Consider the following 18,514-nt stretch of genomic DNA (forward strand, 5'->3'; position numbering starts at 1 on the left):
TGGTCATGGTTATAGTGAAATCTGTCTATGTGCACTTGACATACTATAATTACGCTGTGAAGGAGCTTTAGTGGTGGGAAGGAGGTCACAATTACAGTGTCACATGTTTAACATAGGCAGTTTCTATCATAAATTTGAAAGTGAATTTGATATCAGAGCTATGAAAATAAAAACCAGAATGTTGTAGTTTATCATTGGCATTGAATTATGTCAAGGCAGCCCAGCCCAGTCAATTCCCATCGCCTAATTGGATTACAATTGTTCTCTTCCATCTGCAATGCCATGGACAATCAATGAGTATAAAATTACTTCAGGAGTTTTTCTCTACACTGGATTACATCTGAATACAGGCCCTTCTCATTTTAAAACAAATAAATTGTTCAACTGGCTCCGAATTCAGTCATTTTGGAAACACTAGGAAGCAGTATGGCTCGACTCTTCTTGCAATCTTATATATTTCTAAATAAATGCCTTATTGCTACTTGGTAGCTTCACATGTGAGTGATTTAAATTGGAACTGTGTTTCTGGTAATGAGAGAGGCTATTTTCTTCAGTGGCAAATACACACCCACGTAATATTACTGAATAATTTCAGTACCAGCAAACTAAACGTTGTGGTGTGCATAGACCGTCCTGCTGGTCACAGTGACCCCTAAATAATGCACAGTTGCACACTGCCAAGTTGTATAGCAGATGTACAGTACTGACAAGAAAGTTAAATGATTTTGAGTTGTAACATCATATAAGGTAGAATGGGAAGTTCAAAAATAACTGGGGAAGTTAACTAATTCATAATAAAGGAGGCATCTCTGTTGTACAGATATGTTGATGCCTTTGGAAATTATTCAAATACTGTTTGGGACCAGGGCCTTAGAGAAGTGATGACAGGGATAACTTTGGTCCTAAAACTCCTCAGAAGTGTTAAAACATCAGGAATACTCAATTGAGTGATGATGAAAAAAAGCATTTGGAGTTATTGCTTGACGTGCTGATCAATGAGATCTTAGAATCATATAATTTTTGCAGTGCATAAAGAGGCCATTCAGCCCATCGAGTCTGCACCGACCCTCTGAACAGCATCCCACTCAGACCCAACCGTCCACCCTATCCCTGTAACTCTGCATTTACCATGGTTAATCCACCTAGACTGCACATCCCTGGACAATATGGGGCAATTTAGCATGGCCAATCTACCTAACCTGCACGTCTTTGGACTATGGGAGGAAGCCAGAGTATCCATTGGAAACGCCACACAGACAGTCGCTGATCCTGGTCCCTGGGTCTATGAGGTCGCAGCGCTAGCCACTTAGTCACCATGCCACCCATAAGACAATCTTCAGATTGACAAACTTATTCAAATGAAATGGAATTGTTTTATTGTGATGCAGATGTTTCATTGTTGCAGATTGTTTTGAATATGCGACAGTGTAGCCTCCGTATGGGAACCAGACAGGTGAAATATGAACTAAGAAAATCCAGGAGATCAATTCACTATCTGGTCACAGCATTACAGATAAGCCGAATGAAGAGTGGAGAAACCCAGGAGGGTGAATCTCTTATTGGCTCCCTAAAGCTGCACATATGCTCCTGCTTTTTTCAATGGAACCTGGTATTTTAAATGCATGTTAATTATTTAAGTTTGTAAACTTTTAAGCTAAACCTCAATACTGAATAGGTTTCTGAATCTATATGACCAGGTCATAAATCTTCAGGTTGGACACACACATGAAATAGCACATTGACAAACATTGCATTGTCAAGGAAGAGCAAGTTGAAGCAAGCTGTATAACAAAACAATAGGTGCCAGTTTACAGTTCTGGATATCCAGTCTACAGTTGACAAGGAGATGCCATTCCACGAATGGATAAGCTAAAAAGGATTAAAACTGTTTCTTTCATTTATACCTAGAAGATGAAAGATGAGACTGCACAACATTCTTAGCTTCAGGACTCTTCGTCATAAATGCATTTCTAAAACAATAGAATGGAATTAGAAAAGATGAATTCAATATTCTTCAAAAGTCAAAATACAAAAGATATCATGTTCTTGAATTTAAAACACCGTTGTGTATAAATGAACCTCAAAGTACAAAAGTACTTTGTACAAAGTACAAGAACTACAAAAAACAAAATGTGAAGTCACTACCCTCCAGCGTGCCTTAGCGTTTTAGGCAATGTGGCACCCTAACTGCTCAAACACTGAAATTCATCAGCACAGAAAATCACTCCAGTTAGTGTGAACACATTGATCGCATTGCTGAAATATTAAGGCCAGAAAAGAACAGAAACAATTTAAAGTATCTCACTGTAACCAATAAGTAAAAATGTAATAATTCTTTGTCAGTACTCATTGTAAATTGGATTTGGTAAAATTTGAATGCTCAAAATATTTGTTAAACCTTTCACAAATACAAACCTTCAGTAGCTTCTTCTCTTAATTACAAGTTTAATCCGTAAGCATTTAGACTCAGCCACACTTTTTTTTCTTGAAATATCTTTCTAATAGCAGGACATATAATATTAGTCTGTCACTGAGTAATTGTTGACAAAACTGCACTTTTTGTGCATATTCTACTATAAGCTATCCAATAAAGTATTTATATTTATGAATCCACTCAGTTCACAGGAAGATAACACTGTTGTTGTCTGCTTGAATCAATCTAAGACAAACAATTTACAGTTGCTGCAAAGATCTGCTCATACTCAACTTGTTTCGATTATTAGTTAAGGATGTACAAGCAAGGGTAGCTATTATGCCTTCCTAAAATTATGTCCATATTTTCTTTCTGCATTCACGGGATGTTGGAATCATTGGCTTGGTCAGCATTGATTGCACATCCCAAATATCCTGGTGAAGGTGGTGGTGAACATCCTTCTTGAACTGCCCCAATCCATGTAATGTACGTACACCCATCGTGCTAACAAACAGGATGTCGATTAAGCAGGATGTTGATTTAGCCAGATGCCTAGGCCTGACTGATGTCAAGGTTCTTGAGTGTTGTTGGAGCTGCACTTATTCAGGCACGTGGGGTGTACTCCATCACACTCTTCATATGTACCTTGTATATAGTGAACAGGTTTGCAAAATCAGGATGTGAGCTACCCACCACAGAATTCCTAGTCTCTGACCTGCTCTTGGAGCCGTAGTATTTATGTGATTGGTTCGGTTCAGCTCAGCCTCTGATCAATGGTAACTACCCCCACCCCATATGTTGACAGTGGCAGATTCAGTGGCAATGGCCAATGGTTAGATTCTTTCTTGTTGGAGATGGTCATTGTTGGGACTTGTGTAGTGTGAATGTTACTTGCCACTTATCAGCCCAATTCTGGACATTTGTCCACGTCTCGCTGCGCATGGGCACGGACTGCTTCGCTATCTGAGGAGTCGCAAATGGTGCTGAACATTATGCAATCATTGGTGAACATTCCCATTTCTGAGCTTACGATGGAGGGAAGGTCATCGATGAAGCTGCTGAAGATGAATTTGAAGACGAGCCTTGGACACTACCCTGAAGAACTCCAACAGAGATGTCCTCAAGCCTCCAACAACCGCAACAATCTTCCTTTCTGCCAGCCAAATAGTGGAAAGTTTTCTCCCTGATTCCTTCTGACTCCAGTTTTGCTCAGCCTCCTGGATGCCACTCATGGTCAAATGTTGCCAAATGTATCAAGTGCAGTCACTTTCATTACGCCTCCTGAGTTCAGCTCTTTTGTCCACATTGGGACTAAGGCTGTAATGAGGTCAGGAGATGAGTAGCCCTGGCAGGTTATTGTTAAGCAAGCACTGCTTGATAGCACTGTTAACAACCCTTTTCATCACCCTGAAGATGATTGAAAGTAGACAGATGGGGTGGTAATTGACTGGGCCGGATTTGTCTCACTTCTTGTGCATAAGATATAATTGGGCAAGTTTCCACATTGCTGGGTAGATGCCAGTGTTGTAGCTGTACTTAAATAGCTTGGCTAGAAGTGCAGCTAGGTCTGGAGCATAAATCTTCAGGACTATTGCGAGAATGATGTCAGGGCCCATAGCCTGATGTCACATAGAATGAACTGAATTAGCTTAAGGCTGGCATCCATGTTGCAGCGGACCTCAGGAGGAGGTTGAGATGGATCATCCACATGGCACTTCTGGTTAAAGATTGTTGCAAGTGCTTCAGCCTTGTCTTTTGCACTGAGGTGCTGGGATGTTTCATCTTTGAGGATGGGGTTATTTGTGGAAACCCCTCCTGCAGTGATTAGATTAATTACCCCCTGTCATTCATGACTGGATGTGACGGGACTGCAGAGCTTTGATCTGATCAGTTTGTTGTAGAATTGCTCAGCTCTGCCTATTTCATTCTGATTGTGCTGTTTGCCATACATATAGTCCCGTGTTGCAGCTTCACTAGATCGGCATCTTATTTCTAAGTAGGTCTTGTGCTGTTCCTGGAACTCCCTCTTGCACTCTCCATTGAACCAGGCTTAAATGCTAGCTCCATGGTAATGGTAGACTGGGAGTTATACTTAGTCATAAGGTTATAGACTGGGTGAATACAGCTCTGCCACTGCCGATTGCCAAAGTGCCTCAGAGATGCCTAATCTTGAGTCGCTGCATCTAATGCAGCATCTATTCCATTCGACACGGTGACAGTGCCACACAACACAATTGAAGGTATCCTCAATGTGAAAGTGGGACTTATCTCCAGAAGGACTCTGTGATGGTCACTCCCATAAATATTGTCATGGACAGGTGTATCTGCTGCAGGCAGATTGGTGAGGAAGAAATCAATTAAGTTATTCCTTCTTTTTGGTTTCCTCACCACATGCTGCAGATCCAGTCGAGCAGCTACGTCCTTTCAGACTTGTAGTGATTGGAACCAGGTTGACCTTGCTGACTATGAGGTCATTTATTAGGGTTGTTAACCTGGGCAAATCAGGAAAGCCCTGGATGACCAATATAAACTGGAGATGTTAATAAAGTTATTTACACACCTGGTGTTTTTTACTGAAAAAAATAACCAGGAGATTTAGAATCTCTTCCGTTCAGAGGGCTGACTCTGAGCTGGCTGGCCACAGCCAGTGTACTGTGCGCAAGTAAATAAGAGGTGACTTGGTGAGAAGATATTGGCCTCTGTGCAGTTATTTCAGTGGTGACGGGATAAAACAGGACGTGCCTAAAGAACATTTGCTTGTAACAGTTATCTTGGAGTTGGGGTAAGCATTTATGGCATCATGCTTATATTTGGGAAGCTTGACTCATTTGATCCTGCTGTCAAAGATTGGGCCCAGTATGTGGAAAGAATGCGGTATTTTTCAGGGCAAATGACATCGGGGAAGACGAAAAGCAATGAATAATCCTTTTGACTGCTTGCAGAGCCACAGCATTTTCAGTTATAAGGGGCTTAACTGTCCAAGAGGCATCAGACAATAAAGCCTTCCAAGAGTTGACAGAGTTGGTTAGGGAATATTACGACTCCAAACCTCCTCTAATCCTGAGACACTATCGGTTTTATTTAGCTGTCAGAGAATCGGGGGTGTCCGTATTGCAATTTTTGACGAGGTTACGATGATTGGCAGAGGCATGTGATTTTGGATTAACATTGAATGAGATGCTGACAGACCATTTGTTATGTGGGATTAATGATGTAACCATGCAGAAGCACCTACTAGCTGAAGCCCAACTGGACTTCAAAAAGGCACTACACCTGGCTTTGTCATTGGAAAATGCAGCAAGAGGAGCTTGGGAGCTACAGGACGACCCAATGGAAGTGGATTCCCTCACCTCTCTGACTGAGCTTGGGGAACATCACTTGAGTGTAGGCAATTGCAGAGCCTCACACAGGGCATGTCCTGAGCAGAGGGACACAAGGCCAACCCACGGCAGAATCCCACAACAAAGCCGAGCCTCGGCCAAGTGGTTCAAATGTTCTTCAGGATCTGGGCCGGTGAGCTGGTATGTGGACTCGAGTCAGCAAAGGAGTCCTACAAGGCCTGACTTGAGTAAGAAAACTCGTAGGCCAGAAGCAGGAGAGTGCACACCCTGGAAAGTCCCCTTACATGTGGGTTGGAACAAATAAACTGCTTAGTGACATCCAAATCAGAACTGATTCAAATTAATGTTTGGTTAAATGGTCACCCAGTTCCTATGGAAGTCGATACTGGCATAGCTGAATCAGTATTTGTAGAATCTGTCTTTAACAGAATTTGCTCAGCACTCCAACCTTTAAGTTTGCACAAGGCCTCAGCCAGCCTGAGAACATACACTGGGGAACCATTGCAGATTAAGGGCATGACTTTGGTTCCATTCTCCTTTGGAGAAGCAGTTGGCACAGTTACCACTGATGGTAGTAAAAGGCTCAGGCCCAAGCCCATTGGGGCAGAATTAGTTGAGAAAGATTCACTTGGACTGGCTCATCATTTTTCAATTAGAAAATGGCTGCTTCAGTGAAATCCTAGTGAAGTATTCAGGAGTACTTCAGGAAGGGCGTGGGACTATCAAAGGGGCCAAAGCCACTCTACATGTAGACTAGGATACAGTGCCCACCTGGTGCCATTTGTCTTGTGGGCAAAAGTAGAGGAAGAAATCAGGGGTCTGGAGAGTGAAGAAATCATCAAACTAGTGCAGTTTGCAGAATGGGCAGCACTGGTCGTACCGATTGTGAAGCCTGAGGGCTCAGTTCACCTTTGTGGGGATTTTAAGCAAACGGTAAACTGCTTCTCGCAGCTGGATAAGTATCCAGTCCCTCGTATAGAGGACTTGTAAGCAAAGTTCGTAGTGGGGGCTACCCTTTATGAACATGAGCCATGCCTACCTGCAATTGCAACTGGATGAGGAGTCTCAGAAGTATGCTACAATTATCGTAATATAATACAATATAAAAGACAGCCATTCAGGGTATCATCAGTATGTGTCCTTTTCCAGCGGACCATGGAGAACGTTTTGCAAGGTCTACCTGAGGTTGCTATTTATCTGGATGACATACTAATAACAGGAAAGACCAATAAAGAGCACTTGGAGAACTTGGAAATAGTGCTTAAATGTTTTTCCCAGGCAGGCGTACACCTTTGAATGGAAAAATGTGACCTACTTGGGTTACCGAGTCGAAAAAACTGGTTTACACCCGTTAGAAGAGAAAGTGAAGGTGATTAAAGGAGCTTCGGCTCCCACATCTGTACCTGAGCTTAGGTCTTTCCTTGAAATAGTGAATTATTATGGAATATTCCTACGTAACCTGGCCTCCATCTTGGCACCCTTACACCCGCTATTGAAAAAGCGTCAGCCTTGGAAATGGCCGCATAGCCAATGAGTAGCCTCTAGGAAGTGGAAAAGCAGCTATCATCATCTACGGACCTACTATCCGAAGCGAGAGGTAGTACTGACATACAATGCCTCCGTATATGGTATCAGAGTAATGTTGGCTCACTGGCGGCCCAACGGAGAGGAATGCCTGATAGCGTATGTTTCCCAGACTTTGGCTGACACTGAAGGTAAATATGCTCAGATAGTGAAGGAAGGTTTGGCGGTCATATTTGGCATGAGCAAGTTCCACCAGTACCTTTATGGAAGCAAATTTGTCACAGCAGTAGATCACAAGCCCCTGAGATTTCAGCATTGGGCCCTTATTCTTAGCACACACAAGTACAAGTTAGAATACCATCCAGGAAGCCAAATGGCTAATGTGGATACCTTTAGCTGTCTCCCATTGGCAGATACTCCACTGGTGGTGCCTCCATGGAAGAGTCTATTTTGGTTTTAAACTTCCTGGACACCTTTCCAGTCACTGTAGATAATAAAAGATCCTGCCTCAGTGAAACTGAAACAGCTGGTAGTAATGGGGAAAACAGGCCATCACAACCAGGATTGAAATCTTTCTGGACGCAGTGAGACCAGATCACCGTAGAGGACAGCATATTATTGTGGAGAGCAAGGGTGATTGTCCCGAGTAAAGGTCGCTGCCAGCTACTGGCTGAACTCCACCAGGGTCACCTGGTGAAGATGCTAGCAAGAAGCTATGTCTGGTGGCCGGGGTTGAATGTTGATATAGCTGCATTGGTGGGGCAGTGCTGAGAGTGCCAACAAAGACAAAAATTGCCCCTACATTCGTGGGAATGGCTGGGTAAACCCTGGACTCGGTTGCTTGTCAACTATGCTGATCCTTTCATGGGCTCAATGTTCCTGGTCATTGTGGACACCCATTCAAAGTGGTTGGATGTGCATAAAGTTCGTTTGGCAAACTTGGGGATGGCGACTGAGAAGCTGCGAGCATCGTTTGTGATACATGGACTCCCAGAAGTATTGGTCACAGACAATGGGACATCATTTACCAGCAGGGAATTTGAATATTTCCTGAAGTCAGCTGGCATTTGGCACGTAAGGACAGCTCCATACCATCCATTGTCCAATGGTCTAGCGGAAAGAGCGGTCCAAACACTGAAGGCAGGTTTAAAGTAGCGGCCTACAGTGCCAATTGATACAAAACCACCTGGTTCCTGTTTGATTACAGAACCACCCCTCATGCAATCACAGGGATAATCTAGCAGGGTTGCTGATGGGGAGAAGACCCACACCAGGTTAAACCTGATATTCTAGACCTGGCATGAGGGTGAAACGGCAGCAGGGACGTCAGGGCCAGCCACATGACACCTGTAAGCGAGAGAGACAGTTTAATTCAGGGGATGGAAATTTGGTACCAGAACCATTGAAATGGCCCTGTATGGGTATGAGACGAGGGTGGTGCGAGGTCAGGTCCCTTCACTTACAAAGTTTGGGTTAGTGATACAGTCCTGAACAGACACGTGGATCACCTGACAGCTGTTACCTTGCAAGCAGGGCAGCAGAACGGACCTGGACCCTCAGAACAGCCAGAAGGCCGGGCAGGAACTGCAGGTGCTCTCCTTCCGTCTAGTGTCAAGGAAACCTCAGCGTCCAAGATGGATGCAGCCTCAGAACTATTCCCACCAGAAAAAGAGGAGGAAACTCTCCCGAGATGCTCCAGATGCAAGAGGTGGGCTATGGTCCATACCGCCTGTGTCACAGTCTGAATCAGAGGAACCAGAAATGTTGCAGGAAAAGCTAAAAAGCGAAAGACCAGGCCTACATCCCCAGACTTAGAGGGGGGAGGGATGTAGTGATTGGAACCAGGTTGACCACGTTGACTACAAGGTTGTTGATTGGCTCAGGTTAACAAACCCCAACAAAAGCCCTGGCTGACCTATATAACCAGGCAATTAGAATCTCCTCAGCTCAGGAGACTGACTCTGAGCTGGCTGGCCAAATCCAACATACCCTGCACAAGTAAATAAAGGGTGACTTGGCGATGGGATACCAGCCGCTGTGCAGTTATTTCAAGACTCAACCACTTCAATCAGTGGTGCTGTTACCAATCCACTCTTGGTGATGAATACTGAAATCCCCAACCAGAGCAGATTCTGTGTATTTCCAAATGTCAATGCATCATACAAATGGTTTTTACCATGGAGGAGAGCTGCTGAGGACAGGCAGTAGGTGCTAATCAGCAAGAGGTTTCTTTACCCATGTTTGACTTGATGCCATGAAACTTCATGGGGTCTGGAGTCAATGTTGAAGATTCCCAGGGCAATTCCTTCCTGATTGTATATCACTGCACTGCCACCTCTGGTGGAGGAATGAGGATGATAGCATTTGCGACATTGTCTTTCTGGTATGATTCCATATGAATGACAACATCAGAGGTGGCTTGAATAGTCTGTGTGACAGTTCTCCCATATTTTGCACTAGTCTTCAAAGGAGGTCCTTGCATTAAAGAGTCAACCACATTGCTGTAGATTTGGAGTTGCATGTTGGCCAGACCAGGTGGGGATGGTCGAGTTTCATCAGAATTTTTTTTACTACAATTGACAATGGTTTTGCAGTCACTATTAGACTAGCGTTTGATTTCAGATTTATTAATTGAATTCAAACCCATATCCCGAGAGCATTAGCCCGGGTCTCTTATTACTAGTACAATGACATTATCACTACACCAGCGGTCACACTGGTCACCCTCCCACCCAATTAAATATCCATCATCTCCAAAAATGCTACTGCAGAGGGCAGTGGATTCTGCTTAGAGTTAATGTATCAGATCTCTTTCAATTTTCAGAAAGGCAACTCAGTCCATCTCTCTGCAGACAGATGCTGTCTGCTCTGCTATGTATTTTTAGTACTTCTTGTATTTATTACATTGATGCATGGATCTGACACATTAAACTAAGATGAATATTAATGTTTGGTACAGTTACTTCAGTGGTCTAAATGGCTAGCATGTGGTTTAGATTAACACCAATGGCATGGGCTCAATTTCCATTTCAACTGAAGTAGGCTTGGGATCTGCCTTCTCACCCTGCCCTTGAGAGTGGAAGGCACACCACTGTACACAGCATAGGCAACAAATCCAGAAAATACTTCCAGCTATAGCTTCACCACACAGGCACCAACTGCAGCCCCCACTTTGCCCGCAACACAGCTATAAATGATGCAACATTGTTGTCTCTAGTGACTCTCAGGTCCTCCTTCAGGCCACTTATACAGCTGACAATTCAGCCTCCGACTCCAAATATAAAATAGAAATAAAAAAAATTCTGAAAATATTAACTTGTTGCTGAAGCCTGGTAACATGCTTTGTCACTCTATGTCATCTTCAAACCTTCTGCAGATGTTGGAGGACATCTAACAGTCATGAAAAGAATTGTGAACGACAAAGATAAGGTAGACTCCACATTATCAGGAACCACAGGCTTCAAGAAACAGTTTCAAAATATAGATAAGATATAAGACATGAGACATGAGAATAGTTACCAGTGACCACCCGGTTGTTGATGAGTTAACTGATAGTGCAAAAGGTGGAACAAGAGCAATTGTTTTTATCTTAATGGAAAATATTTCTTGCTCTTAACTGTAAGTGATGGTAACATCCAGTACACTCCTCAAAAGTGATTGTACTCACCATGGTGAATGATACCAAAGATGAAAAAAAAGAATATGAATGTTTTGCACAATATTACGCATTTGCAGGAAAGGTGCACAGGTAGTCTACAGACAGTTCCTGCAGTGCAATATCACAAGTATATCCAATGAGCTGAACCACACTACCACAGAAAATGTGCAGTAATAAGATGAATCATAAATACTGTTACCTTTTGTATGATGCTTGTTTGAAATACTTGAAAAATAAAGAAGAACGTGCATCACCTTTCATAACTTAGGATGTCTCCAAGTGTTTCCAAGTCAATGAGGCACTTTTGAAGTGTAATCATATACATTTATGGGAAAACACGGCAATCAATTTTCACACAGCAAGACGCTAGAAAAATTAAGTTTATAATGATGAGGTAATCAGTTCTAGTGACGTTGGTCGAGGTAAATACTGACCATGACATAAGGACAGCCATTCTACTGTTCTTTAAATAGCACAATGGTATTTATAATGTTCAACTGAGAGGGCTGATGCCTCATGTCAAAGATGGTATAGCCCACGGTGCAGTGCTACATTGAAGTATCCACAGTGCAGTGCCACATTGAAGTGTCCATGGTGCAGTGCTACACTGATGTGTCAATCTAGATTATCTGCTCAAGCCTCGGCAGTGAGACTGGAACCTTGAACCTCTGACTCGGGGTGAAGGCTAGCCAAGGCTGACAATAAGTCTTATTACTAGAATCACTAAGCTTATCCCAGTCTCAAATGTCAGATTGTGAGAACATAACACACCCACTTAAAACTACAAAGCAGATATACAATGCTAGACATGAGTGAAACTCATGCATCAATCCATGGGTCAGCTGTAAAACAGAATTCAATATGCATTATTTTTAGCCCACCCAAACTCAGATGAGAATACTATTTCACATCAGCATGCTGTCTGCCTTTATTTTCCAAAAGGTCAAAGGGCAATGTTTTCATCCACTGTGCCAACACATCCCAAAATAACTCGTGTGTGAATTCAGACAGCTTGCCAGGTGCAATTAACATCATTCCATACATGTTAGGTAGTCCCTCTAGGTATTTTTCCAAAGTGGACACATAGATTACATCTTGGTTGTCACCATTTAGCAAAATCTGATAACTAAACATTTTATTAAAAACCTGGTTTCAAAGTCTCAAAATTACATTCATCCTTTAATTGCTCACCTTGAGAGAGTTCCTGTCTTTTCAGTGGAGTTGGCCCTTTCCCATGGCTTTTTACCAGTATCTGTAAAGAAATATTTAACACCACAACCTCCTTATTTCAAAAAATGTTAATTTGTTGTAAATTTCTCAATAAAAGCAAAATACTGGACATTTGTGTAGTTTGTTGGAAGGGCCTAGAGCCCACATTATTCAGAGCTGCTATCCCAATTTTTTTAGGGAGCTGCTTTCCTGCTGATAACCTCCAAAACCGCCAGGTTTGTACCATTTGGTAACAGCAGGACAGCTGCCTTTCAGGCTTTTGTGCACGTAAGTTCTGATCTAGCCGAAATATGGGATTGGTATTGTGACAGATATAAATGAAATAAGCTCTACCTGAAAATAATCTACTAGAGCTCCAATTTCAGTTTCATACATACCCAGAATTTCTACTGGGCTAAACCCTCTGATCATGTAGGTGTTCAACCCTATTTATGGAGAATTGCACCATTGTATTCATGACAGTGTGGCCTCAAACCTGGCTTCAGTTTAAAAGAAATGTGGACATGTGAACAAGACTTTATTATCCTCTGTACAAATATGTCAAGCTGCACTTTCTGTTGGGTATAACTTTGACATTTATTCATTTGTATCATTTAATATTATCGCATTATCAAATAACAAACACTCACCACTTAAAAGTAAATTATAACTTTGAGTGACTGCATCCACATCCCATGAAAGAATAACAAAAAAAGGTGGCATCACAGTTAACCGCAATTTGGTCTCAATGATGCTCGAGTGGAAGATTATTTTAGCAATGGTCACTGGGCAATGATCAGGAGTGGTAAATTTTGGCGATTATTATCGGCTCTAATACAGGGCAACTGAAGTGATATTGTGCCATTCTAACTGTTGTCATTTCTGAAATTGGCTTAATCAGCACAGATGAGGAAGCAAATTGAACTTTTTGATCCAATGACCACTGGGGGTAGTTTCTTCCTTTATAAAACAATTCCTCAAACTTGCCTTTACGACAGACTTTACACTAGATTAATAATTAAGATCATGTCATGGATTGTGCAATTTTGAGAGCCCAACATGACACCACAGCACAAATAATTCCACAAGATCTTCTATTCTGTAATATTATCTGTTTAATCACTTCTAAATTTAATGTTAATTTTTTTTAATCGGCCTTCCGTCCAGTAAATCTTGGCTATGGCAAGATAACATTTTAATTATTTTGTTGTAATTCAAGGTCAATACAAAAAGCATTCACTAGAAATCAAATGAACAACTGATTAAAATATCTAAATGCTACCACACTCATTTAACCTCACTTAACAGCAAGGTGCGCAGACACTAAAAAATTCTATGCCAACAAAAATACATTTAAAAGGATTATAGATCTCATTGGGAGACGTACATAATGTTTGAAATATAAATAGCTGCCCATGGAGAGTGTGATTCAAGAAAGATTTATGAAATCGTACTTAGAAAACATGCAGAGTTTTGGCATGCCTTGAAGGTAAATTAGTGCACATCGCGATGAAATGCTTGAAAAGATACTGAAGGGGACAGCAAAAGACAAAACGGCTTTCATCCACATAAGGAAATAGTATTAGGTAATAAAAATTACGTACATGAAAGTTGTTTTCAAACTCAGATCTGGGGAATGACTCAAAATAATGTTTCCTGATAAACTTCCAGTGTTTCGGAAAATCGGTCAAGGTGTAGCGGGGAGGAGGGGGCGCAGGTTGGGAAGTGGCCTTGTGGAGTTCACACAAAACTACACACTAAACTGAATATGTAAATAGCGTGAAAATAATAATTGTGTCCTCATAAATACTTTCAGAACATAAAGGACAGGCGTGGGAGAGTCTTGCTGTGACTACATCAAGAAGAAATTTGGAAGGATCATTGAGGCAGCAATTAAGAATGACTGAAACGAGATAGATGGTATTGCGAGTGTTAAGCAGAGAGAAAAGTAAACTCTACTTCAGACAGATTACAATTTAGAAGATAGCCAATAGGTCAATATAAACAGCAATATCTAGAGTGACGGACAAGAACCAGAGACCCAGAACTGGCAGACAATGAAGGAAGATGAAAAGAGGTGATTTGTCTGATAAGTTGTTATATGAATACTTGCGATTAGTGTGTGACGCTGTGGTGATGTTAGGGAATTATAATGTCCAAGACAGAGTCAAACACACGAAATGTACAGAGGAGTCGACAGGAAAGAATGTGATATAGCAATGAGGCGTTACAAAGACATGGGATGTAAATCTAATTGATTCCATGAGAGATGGCAAGCAATGAAACGATGGGTATTCTGGTTGCACATAAATGACATAAAGAAATCCAAACTAATGTCATGGTATGTTACATTAGAAAGATCATGATTTGCTGTATGAAGAACAATTAAAAATAAGAAGACAACAGTAAGACACTTGTCAACAAATGAGTTCTGGGTTATTGGAAATACACCAAGAGTGTACAGTGATAGGTCTTTTGCCTGAAGCTGTTACTATGCGGTGAATGGAAATGGTTGGTTAGGTAGCTCAACAACACTTCAATGTGAAATTGAAGTGAAACACCTTTAAAACATATTATTCTGAGCATACAGAATGGTTACATCCTGAGAACAAAGTTCTGATTACATATAGATGGCTCCAAATGAAATAATAATTGAGAAGGGAAATAAAATTATGCAAGGAAAAGGGGGACATTACTTTTTGTGTGGATTACAAAAATGCTGCATTATATTAAAAGGATGATCAGGGAAAGCTAGGAAAAGGCACGTCAGCAGGGGCTAAACACAATAGCAAAACATTTTTCAGTATTAGAGTAATAAAATGCATGATAACCTCAAAAATTGCAAGCAGATGTGAAGCTGAAATTGAGGTAAGATAAATATTCTGAATAACTGCTTCTTTCAAGTTTTCAAAATGGTAGGAGGAATGGAGGTGTAGAGTATTTCTTAAATGGTGAGCAGTTGGTAAGTGTTGATGTCCAAAGGGGCTTCAGTGTCCTTGTTCATAACTCACTGAAAGCTAGCATGTAGGTGCAATAAACTATTGGTTTGGCAAATGGTATGCCAACCTCTATCACAAGAGGACTTGAGTACACGAGTAAGGATGTCTTGCTTCAGTCGTATAGAACCATGGTGAGACTGTACCTGGAGTATTGTATGCAGTTTTGGTCCTGTTATTTAAGGAAGCACATACCTTTCATACATGGAATGCAGTGGAGAATCACTAAACTAATTTCTGGGAATGTAAAGCTGTCCCATGAGGACACTGGGTCTGTATTCTCTAGAATTCAGAAGAAATGGTGACCCCATTGAAACGTATAAATGTCTTATAGGGGATAGGCTGTATATTGGATGCTGCCGCTGGCTGTGGAAAGGGGAGACATCTAGAACCAGGGCACATTGTCATAAAATAAGGAGCAAGCCAAGTAAGACTGAGATGAGGAGGAATTTTTTTCAGTAAGGGGTTAGTGAATCTTGACCAGATAGCTGTGCCAGTTCGATCATTGAGTAGGTTCATAATTGAGATCCATAGACTTCTACATCCTGTTGACACAAGGTATTTGGGGAAAGTGAGGGACATCAGCTTTGACTTAGATGATCAGTCATCTAGAACAGCAGAACAGGCATGAGAGGCTGAATGGCCTATTCCTGTATGTTCCCCAAAACAGATAACCTGAGCAAAATCAATGAGTTTGATATAAATGAAATAGAAGAGTTAAATGGGAAAGAAAAACACAGATGAAGGGTCTAGGCCCGAAATGTCAGCCTTTTTGCTCCTATGATGCTGCTTGACCTGCTGTGTTCATCCAGCTCTGCACCTTGTTGTCTAGGATCATTTATGGAACAGCTTTCCAGCAGAGTAGTAAAAAGAAATTCAGTGGAATATTTTAGAAAATAATTGGATGTTGTAATGAAAGAATTTTTGGGATTTCTCTGGATGGGCAGCTTACAGTGGGCTATATGGTCTTCCTCATTCAAATGTCCATTTTGATCCTCATCCACAGACCTCGGCTTCTCTGAGGGAAAACACAACCCTGCCCCCCTACAATGTTGTGTATACAAATTCAGTTGTGTATCATTCATGTTTTCAGAGCTGCGAGTGATGTTTCAGATTCAAAGCAGCATCAATGCTGCGTGCTCTCACTTCTCATGTTGGCTGTACTGGGTGCCCCTTCAGTCACCTTGTCAATGTGGGGCTGGCGGCAGGAATATGCACAGTAGGCAGATTGTAACACTGATCTGACTTTAACAGTGCCGGTTTAAACCTCAATGCTCCAATTAACTCTTAACCTCATAGAGCAGTACATCCGCTCGGCAGCAGGAGACACCCACACAATGAGAGGATCATCAACCATTTTCAGGTTAGCTGTTGATCAGTTTCTGCTGCTTGGCGCTGTATTTGTGTAAGTGTGTGCTGTTTCACTGCAAATAGAAGTTAGTAAAGTCTACAAAATGTGGGGAAGGCATTGGTTGTCATTTCTAAGATTTTGTTCATGTCTCAATCCCTCAGCCACTGAAGCTGTAGCTTCCGTTGCCCTTGGTGTGCAGCACAATAAGATAGAATGAACAGAAGAGGTTATATTTGAAAAGAGAGGAGGGAGAAAATGATCCCAGCAAGAGATCATATTTTCAGGGACCAATTCCCTAGCCTCAACCTCAGTGAGAAAGAGTCAGTTTCATGAAGGAGCTGCTCATAGAGATGTGCCACCTGCGGCAGGTCACCCTGCAATCTAAAGCAGAGTGAGACTGCCATAACCAGTGGCTGTAACCATGACCATGGCTTTGAAGTTTTTTCAAGTTAAGTCCCGTTCAGGCTGGCATGGAGATCATCTCCAGCATCTCATAATTTTTTTGGGCACTGTTACATAAAGGATGTTACTGATGCGCTGTATGCAAAAGGAGGGGAATATGTTATAATTCTCTCTTTCTACTGCTTTGAGAAGCTTCAAACCCCATTGAGTACTAATATCTGCCACAATGACTGTAGACTCAAGATCATTGTAGAAAACTGAGCTTGCTTACTTCCAGTTAAGTTTTTACTGCAATGCTCAGAAGCTGGGTGTCTTCCTGTTGTGCTGCAGTGGAAGCTGTGATATCAGCCATCAGATACTGCTTCATGTTCAGATCCACAGTGTGGGAATTCAGCAGGCCCACCACTTCCACACTGAAAATGATAGGCTCCAAGCTCTATGCAAAGTGGTGTTGGACTCCTCAATGCTGCCAGCATCAGAGAATCCAGGTGTTATCTCTTTCTCAGGTGAATGCAACTTACACCATACTCTCCCCTACTCTAGTTACAGCCCACTTACGTTGGGTGTCTCACCATGTTCTGTTCCTACCTCGAAGCTAGCCTCTAAGGTATGTATTCTTGAATTGGTGGCTGCAAGTGTGACATTGAGGAGTGGTATTTCTTCCCCATACTGCCTTCCTGCTGTTTCATCACAGCCTGGGCAGGTACTAATTTCTGGATTTCAGAAAGGACAAAGATACTAAATTCTATTGACAAGGAATGAACATAAGAGGTATAAACCATCTGCAGTTTGATGAGTAGGAGAAATTGTGGGTGATGGGGAAGTAGATGTGAGACAGTATGAATAACTCTGCCATGTCATGTCACTCCTGTGTTTCTCCCAGGTTGAGCATATAGAACGACTTCCAGCACTTGCTCCAGTTAAACTGTACCTGCTCTTTAAGAAGTCCAGGATAGATTAAAACTCCTCACTGCTGACTACACACTGCAAAGGTAGTTTTAGAAGTAGGCACTGGCTAGAAGCAATGGGCACGGGTTAATTCCTGTATCTTTTTCCAGGCTGTTTTTTGATTTGCATGACCACAGCTTATGTGAAATTTACAGGTACAAACATTTCCAAAAGGACCACGATTTCCATCTGTCAAATTACATTCACATTCATAATTCCACAAATAATTGATTACAGACTTCACCTGTTGAATTCTGCACACCAGGACCTCGTGAACTGGGTGAAGGTGAAGAGCTTGCATCCTCCTGATTAAAATAATAACAGCAATAATAATAATTATTATGAGTTTTCTTGTCAAAATTGTATTTTACTGTTTTTCTTCTGAATAACTTGTATTAATGCTGCTTAAGAACTTTTTGTTAACTACTCTATGTCTTTTTGTCATTTAGATCAAACATTTTCTTTCTAGAACATGTCAGTAATACAATTGCCTTCATATCTGCAGCATGAGTTTGTCATTTACTATTTTATAAATCTGACCTAATATGTGCTTATAATGTAAAAAAAGAGCTGATTTACACACATTCTGGCTTTCCTCCTCTTTTTTGTCACTTGCTTTATCTGTTTGTTGGGCAGCTTTCCTCCTGAAAAGGGAGAAAAATAAACACATTT

At 41.6% G+C, this 18,514-nt stretch overlaps 1 protein-coding gene across 1 annotated transcript in view; it reads right to left on the reverse strand.

The window, feature by feature from the left end:
* Positions 1–18,514, reverse strand: part of LOC109913157 (ena/VASP-like protein) — a 167,012-nt gene that overhangs the window by 2,502 nt on the left and 145,996 nt on the right. The window contains 4 exon segments of the mRNA XM_048600409.1: positions 1,905–1,970; positions 12,128–12,188; positions 18,087–18,147; positions 18,426–18,486. Coding sequence (XP_048456366.1) covers positions 1,905–1,970; positions 12,128–12,188; positions 18,087–18,147; positions 18,426–18,486 — 249 coding nt within the window.

The sequence above is a fragment of the Rhincodon typus genome, chromosome 8, assembly GCF_021869965.1.
Source record: "Rhincodon typus isolate 14 chromosome 8, sRhiTyp1.1, whole genome shotgun sequence".
In the NCBI taxonomy this organism is placed as follows: Eukaryota; Metazoa; Chordata; class Chondrichthyes; order Orectolobiformes; family Rhincodontidae; genus Rhincodon; species Rhincodon typus.